The sequence below is a fragment of the Drosophila miranda genome, chromosome 4, assembly GCF_003369915.1.
Source record: "Drosophila miranda strain MSH22 chromosome 4, D.miranda_PacBio2.1, whole genome shotgun sequence".
In the NCBI taxonomy this organism is placed as follows: Eukaryota; Metazoa; Arthropoda; class Insecta; order Diptera; family Drosophilidae; genus Drosophila; species Drosophila miranda.
In genome coordinates, this window is record NC_046677.1 from 22,725,463 (window position 1) to 22,743,377 (window position 17,915).

The 17,915-nt window shown below is 41.4% G+C and overlaps 1 protein-coding gene across 5 annotated transcripts in view; it reads left to right on the forward strand.

Annotated features, from left to right (window-relative positions):
• Positions 1-17,915, forward strand: part of LOC108162166 (CUGBP Elav-like family member 2) — a 141,633-nt gene that overhangs the window by 98,952 nt on the left and 24,766 nt on the right. For all 5 annotated transcript variants that reach the window (XR_004472882.1, XM_033393292.1, XM_017296758.2 and 2 more), the window contains one exon: positions 3,671-3,719. Coding sequence is in view for 4 of the 5 variants with exons in the window: in XM_033393292.1 (XP_033249183.1) it covers positions 3,671-3,719 (49 nt within the window). In the remaining variant the exon portion in view is untranslated. The remainder of the gene's footprint in view (positions 1-3,670; positions 3,720-17,915) is intronic.

Below are 17,915 nucleotides of genomic sequence, written 5' to 3' on the forward strand. Positions count from 1 at the left end.
GCAACGCCGCTCGGTTGATTGCTTTTCTGCCGGCGATCTCTTGGTGTAAAAAAAAAATAATAAGTTTCTTTTGAGGAAGTAAAATTCGATTTAATTTGAAATAGTTCTGTCAGATTTCTTGTCTTTCAAAAAATTGTTAGAATACCAAATAACGTCACACCTTAGATGCCTTCTGCTAAGAAAGGGCATGCCTGATTCGTTTCAGCGGAATGCACTTTCATGGAATTCCTTCTTCTTTTTTTTTGGTTGTCGCAAAGCGAAGAGAGCAAACCACAGGCACAAAAATGTCAATTTGCACTTTGGAGCAGCAGCAGCAGCAGCAGAAGAGCAGAGGAGCAGCAGCAGAGCCCTGGAAAGTTGTCAGCGAGAGAGAAAAGTGCAAAGGGAAGGGCACCAAGAGCTGAGGAGAGGGTAGCAGGAGCCTGTGAGAGATAGGGTGCCACGTCAGCAAAAGCGAGCGACATTTGGCAATGTTGCGCTTTTTTTTCTCTCGCTTTTTTTGGTGTTGTCCTTTTTCTATAGCGCCATCAAATAAGCATTGAATATTATTATTATTTGAAAGCCATGTGTTGGCTAGAAGCAGAAGACGGGTGAGGAGGGGTGACGAAGGGAACAAGGGTCCTCCTAGGGACAATGCTTATGTCATCACGTTATCGGCTTCAGAGGGAAGCCCCCGACCACCGACTCCCGACCGACGACTCACATAATTTGCATGTAGCTTCTGCCGCGTGTCGCTGCTGCTGCCTGCAGCTGCGATATTTATTTTAGAAAATTGCCAACGGGAACGGAAACAGGACCAATAGGGGAAACACAAAGGAAGGGTATCGCCGAAGTACATGATGCTCTTTAACATTCATGGAACCATTAGAGAAATCATAGCTTTTTGAGTTTATTTGGAATATTTTTGAGAAAAGTCAAACGGTTTTTGATCATTTCGATTAACCTTTGTCAAAAATCTAAAAATTTTCGAATAATTTTTTGACGCAACATTTTTAGTATTTTTCTTGGGTTCTCCAGTAATCTCGGGTATTTTCTGGTATTTTTTCTAAATCGATTCTATAAGATGATTTTGCTAATTCTATTTGTTATTCACATAGTATTTTAACGGTCTTTTTCTAGAATTTTTCTGGACTATTTTAAGTATGTTATGAAGGCAACCAATATTTTCCAGTATTTTTTCTGCGTAGATTCTAAGATAGGATCTGTTTCTTTCAATCCTGTCTTCCTAGTATTTTACTGGTATTTTTTATGGTACTTTTTCTAATGGACCATTTGTCTGCATTTCAAACGTCTGCTGAAAATCGTAATACTCTCGAAAAGGGTACAACAAGAAGGAGCTTGAAGCAGGCGATGACGGGACAACGCAGCGGAAGGATAACAGGGACATGTGCGTGCTGCATTTGATTGTGGTTGCCGGTTGCCTTTTTTTCCGTTGGACGGGCTGACAGGCTTTGACGCTGGCTTGTAATTTTCTTGCACAATTTGCGATTGTTATCGGAAAATGTTTTCGGTTATTCATGTTGATTGGTGAAATTTCTGTGGAAAGGGATGGTGGTTTTCGATTGGTATTGACAAACCAATGGGGGAGATAACCTAAAAGGCCAGAATGAATGGGAAAAATATAAAATTGACTGGGAGGAACGGCAGGCTTGTTATTTATTATTTATTGTTGTTATTTATTAGTTGATTTAAGAATTATGAATGAATCGGACTTTAAGCTTGAGTGATTGATGGATATATCGAAATATCGATACACTAAATAGCTTAAATATGTGTAAATTGTAACAGCTATTATATTTCTAAATTTGAAAATCGTTTTGCAAAGCATTTTTTTTTTTAAGATTTGCATATCTTAAAATGTATCGATAATAAATCGATCAACGATAAACCACTTGCTAATGGATTTCCCAAATGAATTTTATTCCCAACAAAATCTTTTAAGTCACTCTATTATCAATCTTTTTTGAATCAAATAAAAGCTCGTTCTCATTTCATTTTCATCGATAATTTATCGCTGAAAGCCCTGCATTTCATGACCCAACTTTTGGCTGCTGATTAAGTGCAGGCGAACCGATAATTGCCCCAATAGAAAACAGTTCTCGGCGATATTTCAACCAATTAGGTGAAAGCCGCCAGAACAGTCAACCACGAAACCAGTTGACACAGTGAGCAAAAGGAGTCCCAGGCGGAGGACACCCCTTCCGTGGGTTGTGGGTGTGTATGCCGCCTGTGTTTGACTGGTAATTGCTACTTCCTGCTTATAAATAAATTGGCCAAAATAAGAAGAAGGAATGGGGCAGAGTAGGAAGCGAGCCCAAAGTGGGAACGAAAGAGAAGCAAATGAAACGAAGGCTTCGAGGGGGAGGAGGCGATGGTTGACTTGGACTAGTGCAATTTGTAAGCAGTCGCGTTGCGTGTATTATTTACGGCCAGTCCAGGTGCCAGTGGTACACCGGGAAAGGTAAGCACAAGGACATTGCCTTCTAGCGTAGACTGTCGTCGTTCTCCCGTTCGCCGTTCACCGCCTGTTGCCAATAAATCACGCGCCATTAGCCTCGCGGTAGGTAGGTCCTTCCCCAGTCCTAGGGCTGAACACGTGACTCCTCTATTCACATCGTGAGGGCTTGTGTCCGCAAGTCACGCGGCCATTTCTACACTGAGCGAGAAAATCTATTAGCATCTAATCTTGAATAGGGAATATACTGTACATTGATGATTGAAACGCCCAAGCGATTGATTCAAAAGAGAATGCCCAAAAATACAAAAAACTAATTACATGTCGTGTGCATGATTGCTATATACGAGTCTCGCTGATGCCCTATTTTCTCTCAGTGTTGCGAATGCGTTGGCCTCGTGCCCATTCGGTGTGTTGGTGTGCGGAAAAAAGGGGCGTGCCGGTGGTGGCAAAGGACGAGCTTTAAGCTCGTTTTAATTAGAAGACGTTGTGTGCGAAAAATTACATTTAAAACACGCTGCAAAGTCCAACGCATATTTTAGGATTTTTCCGAGGGAACCAACCCTCCAACCTTCCCTCCCCCCCCCCCATCCTTTGCCCGAGTCCTGCGACCGTTTGTAGCGACCGCTGAATAAATGTGTTTGGCTTTTGTCAAGGATTTAGGCAGAGGCTTTGTGTTCGTCCTCCTCTGTCGTGGCGCTGCTGCTAGGCGGAGGCTCCTTTGCCCGTTGCTTGCCCGCATTCCATTCATTATGCAGCTTAAGTGAAGCACAACCCTCTCCCAGTCTCTGTGCCTTCAACTGCAGTGGGTTTTCGGTGACTGCATTTCGGTCTAAAGCTGTGTAAATTAATCGCGTCCTTCGTCCGTTTTTTGGCGCGTGGAATGCCGAGCATATTGCGCTCTAATATTTCAAATGTGATTAAAATGGAAGAATGGCGCGGCCCTTTGGGGATTGGATTTTAACAAGAGAAAGTGGAGGGCTTTGAACATGCAAGGATTTGCCCAATTGCAGGACAAAATATCTGTAGTTATGATCTTTGATCTGTATTCTGGCGAGAGTCTTTCGAACGCCATCTCTCTCCCTTTCTCTACTCTCTCTAGGCAAAGGAACAAAGGCTTCATTTTGATGGTTTCGAAAAATCTGCCAAAAATATTTCCCCCACATTTTGCCAATATTTTTCACACTTAATTTCCGGCCTTCTTTTTTCTTGCAGATGTATCATCCCATTCAAATGAAGCCCGCCGATAGTGAGAATCGCAATGGTAAGTTTTTTTTTTTTTATATTTTCTTTTTGCTAGAAAAATACACAAAATTCGGTGAATAAATGCGTTTCTGCGGGCAGCCCGAAAATATTTGGGAACAAATCAACAAAACGCGTGGCACAAAGTGACCAGCGGGGCGTGAGAAATGTGTCGGTGTGTGCGTGGATGTGTCTGTGCTGTGCCACAGAAAAAAATATAAATTGGGGTTACGGTGGCACCGACACATCGCCCAAAGAGAAAGTGTTTTGAAAATTGATTTTCCATTTCCTATTTTGATTTCCTTTAGAGTCAAAAATGTTTAAAGTTCTTTGGAAATAGATTTTCCTGTGAGAGAATGTTTATTTATTTTATGGAATAAATTTCAAAAAAATTCTCTACAAAAAGATTGGGAGAACATTTTTGGCAATTTTTATTTTATGCTAAACTTTTGTTTATGCATTTCCTCAAATGTCTGGTGGAATTAGGTTTTGGAAAACATTCCACGTATGAAAGGAAAATATAGAATATAGAAATTCAAACAGCTGACAGAACAAAGAGCGCAAAAGAGAAAGTGAATGTGACAGAGAGTGACCGATCTCCGACCGAGTTTTGTTATGGAAATTTCGTGCGGGAAAAAACGCGGGCAGCCTAAAAGCGGGCAATACTTTTTGACAGTTTTTATTGTCCACAATGGCCCAAAAGAAAGAGTGGAACACAGAAGAGAATGGTAGAAAGGTGGGTGGAAAGGGAGAGCATGCAGTGGCGGGAGGAGGGGAGGGCATCCAGTGGGAAGGTGGGAAAGGGAGAGCATGCAATGGGAAGGTGGGAAAGAAAAGGCATCCAGTTGGAAGGTAAGAGAAGGGGAAAAGGGAAACTGTAGAAGTGTACCGTCCCAACCAATCAAAGAGTGCGAACCGAATTGTTTTTTCAACATTTTTAAACGGATTTTTCATTGAACTTTTCATTTATTCGGTGTCGCTCTGTCTCTGTCTCTGTCCGTCTGTCACCCTTTGGCGGCTGCCTTTTGTCCTGAACTTTCTGGCGCTGTCAGTTGTCGGTCACTTGGCAGTTAATTAAAAACCATCAATTATGTGAGCCAGCAAAATGTTTAACAAAAACGAACAAAAAAAAGTTGGCGAAATTTTTGTCGTAATTTATGTTAATTTTTGCTGCCCGGGCAGGAAGCTTCTCTCCTCCATCCTGTCCATGCTTCGGGGTTTTGCTTCTTTTAATTATACCCATGATATTAATCTGCTTAAGTGACCACAAAAATGTTGACTTTTACCCACAGACACACAGGGATAGAGGAGAGGGTGGGCGGAGGGGGAGTGGCGATAGATAGAGAGCGCGCATAGCGTAGAGCGAGGGAATGCCATTTTTAATTGGGCGACCTCTAGCGGCGTTTATTGTTAACAAGTTGTAAAAAAAACCAAAAAAAAAAAAAAAAAAAAAATTTCCCTGACATTGCGCGGCTTCCTGCCAAGTCAGTAATAATACAATCCCCCCGCCAAAGCCACCGCCAACCACATCCACGCCCACTCTGTCTCTGTCCCTGTCTGCCGCTTCGGCCCTCTTCCGGTTCTCATGTCCCGGGGGCCCTGCAGCTATATGTAATTACCCTTGTACAACATGGCGTATGCTTAATAATTTTCGGCACTTTCTCTCTGTGTCAGTGTGGGTTTAGCTCTCTGTGTCAGTGTGTGTGCGTGTGGGTTTGCTTAACTAATTTTTGGGTTGTTTTTTCTATTTCTATTTTATTGGGTGTTTTTTCTAATGATGAAAATGATAGTTTTCCAAACGGGGTGTGGCTTACATGGCGGGTAAAAGCGGAAAATACAGAGCAGGGAGATTCAGCTCATTATAAACGGAAGTTTATACATTAAAACTTTATCGATTTCACTTTCAAATATATGGTAAAATACTAACTAAAACTGTACCAAAATATACCAGAAAAAGAGTGGGAAAAAATAATTGCAGTGTTCGAACAGGAAGGTCCAACAAATTTGATTGCGATCGTGCTTGAGTAGGTTCGATCAGCTTTAAAAAATCATAATCATGGACGGTAGGTGGTGTCATCCCCACATCTGCTCTCTTTCGAGGACCATCCGTTTTTCAAACGTTGCCGAAAGAGTTTCGAACACCCTGTTACGGTAGAGCTCTCTTAATTATTGATCCCCTACACATTCTAGGGTATTTCCTAGTCCACCACTCCCTGATCAGAAGTGGGCGTGTCCGTATAGTATGTACTGTCTGTATGTGTGTGTTGAATTTTCAATTTCAGATAAGCCTTTTTTGCTGGCTGCCACCGCCCGCATTGCGCCTAAAACTAAAATTCAATGCAAATTTAAGTTTTTGGACTCCATCCAACATTTGGCGCATTATAGAGACGCCTCGAACCGTGCAGCACCACAGCCAAAAATTGCAATTCAATATCCCTCTTCTTTAGACCCCAAACTAGACTCAGAAATGTTGCTGCTTGTTTCGTGATTTGGCACTTTAACCTCCAAAGAGGCAGCAACAAAACAGCTGACAGAAAAGTTTTTCGTGGGCCAACAGCGGAAACGATATAATGGGGGGAGGGGTGGGGTAAAAAAGATGGCAGAAATATATTTTTTCATTTTTTGCAACGTTGTTGGTTTACCGCCAGAGGAGGTCGGTGGTGTAGGGGGGAGGGTAGTCTGCCTAGAAATCGAAAAACTGGATATAGAAAAAGACAGTCGTCGGAGGAGTCGAAGGAGTCGTCGTCATCGTCGTCGTCGTCGTCTCAACGTAACAACAAACGGAAGGTGGCAATTTAATAAAATGCTTGAGTGAGTCGCCGAGTTTTGTTTCCTGGTTTTGGCTCCACTTTTTATTCTTGCTCTCTTCTTTCGATCTCCATTCCCCCCCTCCTTTGGGTGGAGTTTCGCAAAAGTGTTGCATACTTTTTGGCAGGCAGCAATGCTAAAGAGGACAGAGCCTTTGATTGGTTTTTCCTTGGGCTCGGGGCTCCCACGTTCTTTGGCATTGCTATTGTTATTCCTGGCAGACAGAGAGAGAGAGAGAGAGACAGCAGGCTTGGCCTTCTTCTTTAGACATTTTTAAAAGTGCTTTTATATGTGGGGCGGGGGGGGTTGGGGATGTTCTTAAGCAAAAGGCTTGAGTGTCGTCAGCGTGGGAAGCAGCAGCAGCAGAAGCAGCAGCCTATCCAGAAATAACACGAGATATATCGATGCTCCAAAATGGTTGTAATAATGGTTTTTCCAAAGAAAAAGTATTCAATAAAACATACCATCTGTAGATGTGTGTGGGGTTGCTTTTGGGTAACAATTTATGCATTGAATTTCAGTGCTCCGCAGACTGCTTTAAAATCTACTCAACATTCCATGTAAGACAATCCATTTTGTAGGATTAATTAACTGACAGCTGTCCATTCCACAAACTTTTTGAAGCTACACTCGGAGAAAAAGAAACACTCAAATGATACTAAAAATTTGGTTGTTGTTTGATTGTTTGATTTATATATAAATCTAAATCTAATCTAAATATAAATAAAACAAAATAAATATATAGTAAATAATAAATTATAAAAAGAAATATATAAATTAATATTAATATTAATAAATTGATCTAAAAATATATCAAACAAATTTTAAGAAAAATGTATTCAAAAAATATTAATAAAAATATATAAAAAAATAAAAAATATAAAAGTGCATAATGTATAAAAAAAATAAATATAAATTAAAAATAAATAAATAAAAGTAAATGTAAAAAATACAATTTCAAAATATTTGTAGGAAATAATTTTCATCGGATTTATTTTAAATATGAAATATATTTTATATCATTTTAAACAATTTCTCATATCAATATAAAAATGTAAGTGAGAATACCTTACTTTTTTCTATTCTCTGTTGAAATTTTTTTATATATTTTTAAATTTAATTTTAAAAATTCAAATTGTACCCCTGTTTTTTCTCTGGGTGTATCTCAAAAAAAAGTTAATCAATTCAAATGAGTCCCCAATGATTTGTTTACCCATGATCTATCATCAAAAGTAGAACTGTTGACAGGAACCCACCTCTTCCAAAGAGCCACAACAAACCTTCCTTTCCTTCCCGAACACACAATAAATACCCAACAAATGACTTCTCATTTCCACTCAAATTGTTGCAAGAAGCAAAAAAAAGGCAAGTTGCATTCAAATTTTATGACACTTTGCGACTCCATAGCTCCTCTGACCCTGGAGCAGCAGGACAGGAAGGAGCACATAAATACTTCAAGTGTTTTAAACGGAACAAAGGCAAAAGAAAGGAGCAGGAGGTGGAGGTGGAGGTGTAGGGGATCCACTAAGGCAAAGGAAAGTGCAGTAATAACAGCGATTTGCATTTGGTTAAGTAAAAGGCATGGCAGAGCAGAGAAGACGAGGGACGAGAGACAACGGAATCAAATGAGTAAGCAAAAGTGAGAAAAGGAGACACAGAATGGTGGAAATGAAGAGTTGCGAGGGGGCCGGAGGGGCTGGAGGGTGCAGGAAAACTGCAACGTGGTAATCAGAGCAATTTACATGCAGGCAAACTTCAAAACAGACAACGAACGAGCTTCAGTCCCCTCCACCTACAGCTAAGGGGGGGGAAAGCTGTCAGGGAAATGTGAGACCCAGAGACGATGTCAAGTTTCCCCATTTGCAGGATGGAATGAAGGAGCAGGGTGAAGGGATGGGGGGGGCCTTATTAAATTTGCAAATAATCTACAATTTCCTTTACGGTTGCTGCAGGATGAAAATGGGGAAAAAGTGTATCGGTACAGGGGATATACACATGAGGGATTATGGGTTCGAATTGGATGAATCGATCCATAAATATCGTACAAATCCCTGCCAGATAATCGAAGAGTACTTCTTGAAAATAAATTAGTGTGGAGTAAACATCTTCATGTTTATTTCACACAATTTTTTTTGGAGCAGGAGAGAAGTACGACCAAAAAATACACATGGATTGCATTTGCTTTGCAGCAGAGTCGCAGCAGTGAAGGAGAGAGAGAGCTGGAGCTCTGTTGTTGTTGTTGGAAAAAGTCGCGAAAACATATGAATTTTTCCTCACTGCATATGAAATCGATATGCAAATGTTGTGCGAGGTTTTTCCCCGGCGTCAACATGAACAACAGAAGCCACGATGTACCACCTACCACCCCTCCCCCCCCCTCCACACATGTCCAATGTGGGTGGGCGTACCTCCTTGTATCTCTCCTACTTTCAACTACGACGAATATGATGATGATGATGATGATGCACGTATTGTTTGCTTGTAAACATGATAAAAATTCAAATTAGCCATTATATATGGCAGTGCAGGGCAGGGCAGGGCCACAGGCGGCAGGGGGCAGGGCACAGAGCAGAGTGTTGGGCGGCGTTGAAATGCAAAATGTGCCAAGAAATTACAGCGGGAAAAAAGACTTGTACTTGTACCCGGCGGAAGTAGACGAAACCTTGAGCAAATTACATATGGTATTTGCATTTCTTGTTCTCCTTCTCGTGTGTGTGTGTGTGTGTGGTGTGTGTGGCATGGAAATCAATGAAGACTGATGATGTCAAGTCAAGGAGAAGGTGAAAGTTGCTTGTGGAGTGTAAACACACGATACGCGAAATTATATATAAACTATGCAGTGGGTGCTGTTACCAAATAAGTTTTCGGAGTTTCGGTGAATAATGGGAACTTTTTCTTGGGATGGAAATACTTGAAGAAATCGAGGAGGAACGTAGGTTCTTCTAGAAAACCAGAGATCACTAATAAGACATGGAAAAAGGGAACACTATTTTGCAAAGAGGTCTCCTGGATCGGGATGGATTTTACGAATTTTCTTGGAAATAATTTTGGATTTTTTTAAAATTTTTTCAATACAAATTGAAGATAAAGTTCAATTTTAAATCATTACTCGTAAAAATAAAAATTTAAAGATTTTTATGCTTATAATCCTTACGTTACCTGGTAAAAGCCAGTCGGAGTGTTTGAATCGCGGCACACGTACCTCGACACTAAGATACCTTGAGTACCTATTTCTATTTATCGAAATTTGATCTTTTTATGCCCTCTGAAACCAAATACTCGAAAATGAGTTGCGCTAGAATTCAAAATGTTCGAAAACCAGGTGTTCAAAGAGCCTAGAAGGTCTTTTCCTATTAATTCTGGCTATAATATTGAATCGATAACTACTTTTAATCATTATTTATGATTCTACAGTTTCGTTTTTCACCTAAAGAGGGACTCTGAAGCGCTGAAACTCTTCCCCTGTTTCTGGTATATTATTTAGGCTTCATTTTGAGTTTTCCCTTCAACATTTTTCCGCTCTTTGTACAGGCTTTCTGCTCGCCCACTTGTGCGTCTCACTTTTCCATTTGCGTCACTCCATTTTCCGCTTTTCCAACATGCACACACACACAGAACTCCCTCCACCTGCGTTCTATTTCCATTTAGCCAAGAGATCCACACACGCATCGCTGCTGAGCCACGGCTCAGAGTCAACTTCTTTGTGAGCAACAAAACTGGCAGAGCACAGCACAAAAATGTGTTAATTAACTCATTAGCGACCGCAAAAAAATAACAACAACAACAACAGCAAAAGCAACAACCATTAGTGGAGGAGGTGCGAATGAGCCAAGAGAATATTTGCACACACACACACATCTCAAATTCAGAGCTGAATAAAAAAACTAAACAAAACTAAAGCCACATTAAGAGTCATTTGAAAGAGCGAACTATATTTCGAAACAAGTTTTTGCAAGTATTTCCTCACGAGATCTAGATCTAGATTGAGAGGAGATCCACCATTCCGTAGAGAGATGGAATGAGATGGGATGCGATGCGATGTGTGATATTTCCATGGTCCATGGCAGCGGCAACGTTTAGTTGCAGCTCCGACGTCAATCAGTTCGAATCGAGAGACGACGAGACGACGAGACGACGAGACACCCAATCCACAATCTACTTGATTTATTATTTCCCCTCGGTTCTCGATTTACGTGCTAGAATTCCAATTTCTCTTTTCGCGTTTTTTCTCGCGTCTATTGTTTGGTATTTAAATACCAAATGTAACAATTCGGAATCTCTCTGTACATTCATCCTTCGTTTCGGTTCGGTTCGGTCTCCATTTGTTGCCTTTTCATTAATGGATGTTGCATGTGTGACGTTGCTTAATTAGTTGCCATCGGTGTCGCCTCCGCCCAGCCCAGCCCAGCCTCTCTCTCTCTCTCTCCGTCTCTGATTGATGTCAATTTATTTTTAGTGATTCGAGTTTTGCCAATACGCAAAATACCAAAAGAACCAAAATAACAAAAGGAAGAAAAAAACCTTTGAATACAAAAGAATTTATTTAAATCACCGTGAAACGACGAGGAGACAGACAGACAGGCAGGCAGACAGCCAGACATCGCTGATGGGCCGCCGGCTGTGAAAGTGAAGTGACAAAAAGAGTACATACTGTACTACAGTGGAAAATACAACACAACAGCCTGTCCTGCCACCTACAGGGTGTTTAAACGGGAGTTTTTTTTTGGAAGGAAAAGATCCATGAATGTGAGTGTGGGTTTATTTTCTAAGGGGAAGTTTTGTACTGGAAATGGGTCCTATGCACACGAACTACAGAACAATTTGGGCTACAAAAGTACATGGAATTAATGAAATTAATAGACAAATAGATGGATCAGTCTGGTTACACTTTTTATTATTGAAAGAGTAAGATCTTTGGATTCTTGGGCATCTGTTTGTTCACTTCCAGTGATGTTCCAGACATTTTCATAAAAAAGTCAAGGAAATAAATAATACAAAATTAGAAAAAAATCCATATAAATACGGTCCATGGCCTTGGTAGCCAGCACTACTAAGATCTATGTTAGAATAAGTTTTACAATCAGTTACTGATATAACTTAAATAAAATCCTAAAAAAAAAGGCGGAAAATGTTCTAAAATATATAAGAAACGATCCAAGCTAGGGAAAGCAAAGCCACCCTGTAAAAGAGCAAGCCATATCTACCTCTTCCTCCTCCCAAAAAAAAGGAAAAAAAAAACTACAATCAAAGTAAATGCCGGCCGCATGCCTCAATCTGAAGCGATACGATCGGTCAAGCGCCAGCCAATTCTTTGTATAACAACTATAATTAGTAGATTGAATTAACGAATCTATAAAAGCAGAGGACGACGACTGCAGCCGGCATCAATTGCAGCACTCACAGGGAACGAGCGAACGAGCGAACGAACTCTCGATGCCAGCAATTGATTGAAACTCAAACAGAAATCACACGCTGAAAAGTGCGAAAAAAGCCAAACTAAAAGAAGAAAAAAAGACTCACAATACTTGATTGTTTATAAAACTATAACCATTTGTGTTCCATATATATTCGTATATCTGATTGTTGTACGTTAAACGTTTCAAAAGTAAAAAAACTTGAATATATATTTAATTGTGCGTGGCTAAAAAATAAATAAAAGAAAGAGACCAAAAGAGAAATATTTAATGATTAAAAAAACGTTGCGTGTTCTTTAAAAAATATTGATATAAAAAATATAAAGAAAAAAAGAAAAAACAACAACAACAACCGTACAGCAGTACACAAGCCCAGCGTCTGAGAAGTGTTAACTGGATGATAATTGAGTTGAATACATATCCCGTATTCCGTATTACGTCCGTAGTATATTCCGTCGTGTTTAATATTTATGATATTTACTTATTGAATTTTCCACTCCACTCAATCGATTCTTGTTCTTGTTTTTAACGCTCTCTGATATATATCTTTTTTTTTTCTCTCTGTGTGTGTGTGTGTGTGTATCTGTGTGTGTGTGTTGACTGTTTGTGGATGTGTGTGTGTGTGCATAAGTGTGAAATATTTTCAAGAATTCTCTCTTCTTCGTTCCGGCAACGTTGTCGTTGTCATCATCATCTGACATGATAAATAATTCAGCTGCAATCGGTTTCGTAAATAGCCAAAAATCAGCCGAAGGCAGAGCCGCAGGAGAAGTATTCATCGAATGCGAAGGCGTAAACGGAACAGCCGAACCAACAACACTAGCAGCATCAGGAGGAGGAGGAGGAGGAGGAATATACACCACTTCTGGAGAGTCGGAGGAACCTGAGAATGTAGCCATCATCATCAGCAACAGCGCCAGTCAATTATCGTCAGTAATTGGGAATTTATCCAATAATATCGACATTGCAGCTGCATTGTCCTTGCCAGTTTTCTCCACGACCCCATCATCATCATCGTCGTCGTCATCGCCAGCAACAGCGTCAGCGTTCACGTTCGCGTCAGCCTCAGTATCTGGCACTGGCACTGGCTGTGGCACTGGCTGTGGCACGGGGGCAAGAAGGCCACACCACGGCACGCATAAATCCTATCCGCCAATAAATTCAGCATATTGGCTGCCATCGTCGCATCCATCACCGTATTCGGTGCCAGGTAGGAGTCGAAAACGTACTCCACATACACCACCTTCCTTTCCACTTATGGTCGTATACTCCTGCTCCTTGCACTGCTCCGAGGCATGCTCTGGCTAGAGATGGGAGCGTGACTTTATTGTTGAATTCTTGGGTAGTAAAGGATCGATTAGGGGTTTTTTTTATGACCATTTTGATCAATTTGATGATGATAATGGGAGCTAATTGTATTTGCAATTTATTGATATATTTATGTAGTACGATGATTAGACAATTGAAATACTTGATGAAATACTCGCTCACATAAGTAAATATTACATAAGTATCTGAAATATTGGTATGACTCGTAATGGAAATTTTCATGGGATCTACTCGATGTGGCATATCCTTTATTTGTGTGTCTAATCAGTCCGTTTTTGAGTCGTGTTCTGCATGACATCGAAATGGTTGTGTGCATCGCCAAAGTCTTTGTACTTTGTTATTGCACTCTCGGGACCGAAACAGACCGAACGAAGCCGAATAGGCAGCCCTGCTGCGATCACAGGCAAAGGAAAGCCCAGAAGCCCCCCGAAGCATCCAATATCTTTGTATCTTCATTAAAATTCCCGCCCAGGTACGATGATCTTATCCCAGTGCCATCTCTATCAATTCTCAGCTTCAGTTGTTGCTCAGTCACCTGTCGTGTACGCTGTACGGTGTCTGGCTGCGACCTCTCCTTCTCCCCATCCTGTGGCACTCTCTTATTGATGGTCTGTTGATGTTGAGTGTTATCTACCTTGTCGCAGGAGTTGGCCAGGACTCCGCTCGCCTGTTCAAGGTGCGCTGACCAAATTGCCTTACATTCACATTACAATGTATCTCTCTCGTGCATCTCTGGCCTAGCAGCCTATCTGCAGCCATCTGCCTCCTTCTGCCTCCTCCTTCTGCTGCCTTTTAAAATTGGGTAATTAAAGCAATTTATTGGGCGCACATCGTCGTCGTCGTCGTCGTCATTCGCATTCGCATTCGCATTCGTCGGAGGATTGGGCCTGGGATTGTGGGGGCGGAGGTCGGGCAGATAGAGAGACATCAAATTGCCAAGAAAATGTTGTCATTAAGCAAATTGCCCATGACCCAAAAAGTCGTCTTTATTGTTGCCAAAAACCAAATTCGAAACGTGCGTCGCCTAGCCTTTAAGGGATTTAAGAGATTTAAGAAAATGCCAGAGAAAATAAAATAAACTTCTTAAACCGAATAAATAGCCTCCTGGCTTCCGTTGAATATGCGATCAAATTGATGTCAAAAATGCATGGCATTTTGGCTCTTTTGAAACTTTAATGTCAATTGCATGGAAATCTGCCACGAACCTCTCCTTACACACACACAATTTCCGGCTCTGCATTTCATTATCTGTTGGATGCCAAACAAAAAGCGGAAAAGCGTAAAAAAACACACAGCAGCTGGCAAACACATATTTAAAACCTTGTTTCTGGCCTTTATATCACCTGGAAATGTCCAGCACACACACCCACAGTCACACACTCGTCACTTGGCCACAAATTTACACTTGACTTCAACATTATTAACGCCCAAAGAGCGGCAGAGAGAGAGAGAGAGACGGAGAGAGGCAGAAAGAGGAGGCGTGGCTGCTTTTCTCTGCAAAAATGTTAAATGTGTGGTGTCCTTCTTGTGGGGTTGAGTCCCATGACATACACGTGTTGCTTGGCCGCCTGACACTTTTCCTGTTTAATACACTCGACCGACCAGTACCAAAAAAGGACATTGTCCTTTCCTCTCGATATGAGAAAAGTGAAAATTTATATTTTACACTTAATTTTCCTCGTGCTTGTGTGTGTGTGTGTGTGCCTCTGGCTGTGTGCGTGGGTCTTGGGTGTAGAAACATGTGAAGAGAGAAAGATGGCAGATGTCTGATTGAGAACCGAATGACAGGTTTTGATGGACATTTGTACTCGTTTTTGGGCCATGAAAGTGTTTGAAAAGGGAACTAGTGAAAGCACGAAGCGAATGAAAGTTTTGACATTCAGTCGAGGAAAACTATTTCCCGTGGCTTCTCTCTTTTACAGAGTAGCATGGCAGTTCCCTATGGTTTTGGGGCAATGGAAAGTGTTTGAGTTCTGGGAATGAAAAATGGGAAGTAGTGGCTGATTTCTCTGCCTCGAGCACTCATTCTCTCACACTATCTTTCACAGAGTAGCTTAGCAGTTTCCTCCCAGAGTAGCTTATTAGTAAAAAGCTATCATCTGCTGGAATTCAAGAAACTTTGGGTATAATATGGGCATAATATGCAGTTTTAGAGTTATAAAGAATATTCGAATAATAATTGTCGATCTACCCCTCTCTCTCTCTCTCTTTCTTCAGCACTATCTTTCACAGCGTGGCTTAGCAGTCAGGGCAAGGGCTACTTTAATAGCAAATACAATCGATTCCTGAAGACTTTTTCTAATCCTTTCTCCAATCCCCTGCTTCTATCATCTATTCAAAGTGTTAACACATCTCTCTCTCTCTCTCTCTCTGTCTCTCTCTTTAGCTCTAGCTCTCTCTTCCCATAGCATAGTCCTATCTCTAACACGTTCCATCCATACATCAAAGGCCAAGCCGTCCTCCTCCCTGCCATGGACCTCTATCCCCCTCCTGCGTATCACTATCGTTTGTTACTCCATAAATCTCTTTGGCCAAATTGCCATGCAAATTTTAACTGGTCTTTAATTTTCTGCTAAATTAAACGTTAAATGAACTGCCTCGCCAGCCCCACGTGGCCTGCCCTGCACGTGACTGGGGCATATAGAATATTTAACCAAAAACCAAACAAAAAATAAAAGAAATTCACACAAAAAATAATGTAATTTTTCGCAAACAGAAAGAGAGAGCGAGAATTTATAACCTTTAATTGCTTTGACCCAAAAAATGTGCATGCAGCAGCCAGGCCAGGCCAGGCCAGACCAGTCCTGGCCCTGGTCCTGCATCCTGCCTCCTGAATCCTGGCCACAAAAGCCACACTGCCTATGGCCCCTGGCCTACACACTGGACCCGCATAAAATTCTTTTTTCCCTGCCTAATGCATTTCCACATCGAAAAGGGGGAGGCGGGGGGGAGGTGTGTGCCATTTACCCACATAGATGCAGATGCAGCAGTCGGAGGGGATGCTCCGACACCCATTTAGAGGAGGGGCCGAGGAGGCTGATGGCATAACCATGGCATTCTCTAATCTGAGGGCCAGCCCAGAGAAGGCGGCCCCAGTTTCATAGACTCCGGGACCCTGGCACCTCGGGATCGTCGTAATGGTGTCTCTGGGGCTAGTTGCCATTTTATGCAAATGAATTGGTTTTTAGTGAAATAACTTCACACTTTGTTTGCGGCCAAACAGAGGGAGAGCGAGAAGGAGGCTGTTGTTCTTTGGGGGTCAGGGAAAGAGCATTTCCATTCGCATTTCGCAGCATCTTTTCTGACAAGACCTTGGCACTCGTGGCACACTCTGGATGGAAATGCAGTCCCACAGCTTGACTGCCTGCCGGCCTGCCAGCCTGCCAGCCTGCCTGGCATCTGTGGGCTTGAGTGACACTCTGACGGACTGACTGAATGATTGCCAAGCCAACTGAATGACTGACTGACTGACTGAATGTCCAACTGAGTGACGGCTTTCCCAGCCAGCTGTGAATGCGGTTAGGCATAATGGCGGGGGCATTCTTTGCACAAATTGTGTTGCAAAAGGCTTTTAAAATTAAAGAGTAATTGGTTTTAGACGACTTTTAAATGATAATGTATAAAATATAAAACCTTTGCGATGTATGGGCATTACTCATTATTTTACTCTTTATATTGTCTTGGTTTCCATTTTTCTGCTCAAATTTCGATTAAAAGTCTCCCAATATCTGCTTTATATTTTTTTGAACCTTTTTGGGTTCCGTTTTTTTCCCCATTTCATATCCATAAAGCATCGAATCGAATTGCATTGTTTCTTTATTATCTGTCCTTTGAGCTCTACTCGGTTGAGGCTCCAAACTGGATTTGCATAATTTACATATAATATTGATAGAAATTGCTCGCTTACAGCCATCTAAAGAACGCCGCTCGCTCGCTCTCTGAACCCTCTATGCCTTCTATGCCCCCACCTCTCATGTAGATGCGAGTATTATTATCATAATCAAACTGAAACTACTTGTGTACACATACCCTTCCATAAACAGCACACACATCCCTCAGTCCCGAAAAAAATAAAGGAAAAACATCATAAAAAGGAACCACCCCAAAAAAAAGCGAGAACCATAAAATACAATAAAGGAAGTTGAAAGTTCTTCGACACAGAAACCCATTATCACAGTTACACCCCACACACACACACACATACGCATTGTTCAAATCAAAAACTTTTAACCCCACAGACACACACACATCCATGCATATGGGTTAAAGGAGGAGGAGCACTATAATGGACATCCATTCATATTTCTCTCGTACGCTTTTCGTCGTTTGTGTCCTTCGCTTGACCCCCAAAAAAAGTGTGTGTGTCTGTGTGTGTAAAAATGCAAATAATTTTCAAAGTACTTCTCTCTCTTTCTCCCTGCCGCTTCTTGCCTTATTTTTATGCTCGTGATTATGTTGTTGTTGGAGAAGGACACACACAAAAAAAAAACATGTCCTTTTTATTGCCTCAACATGAAAATTTATGTTTCTCTTGTAGTTCTTCCTTGGGCCTTAATTTTTTTTTTGTGTGCGGCTCATTTTATTGGCTTGCTGCTGCTGCTGCTGCTGCTGCTTCTGGAGGACATTTCTGTGGCTTTCATGTCATATCGATTTATTAACCTGTACGA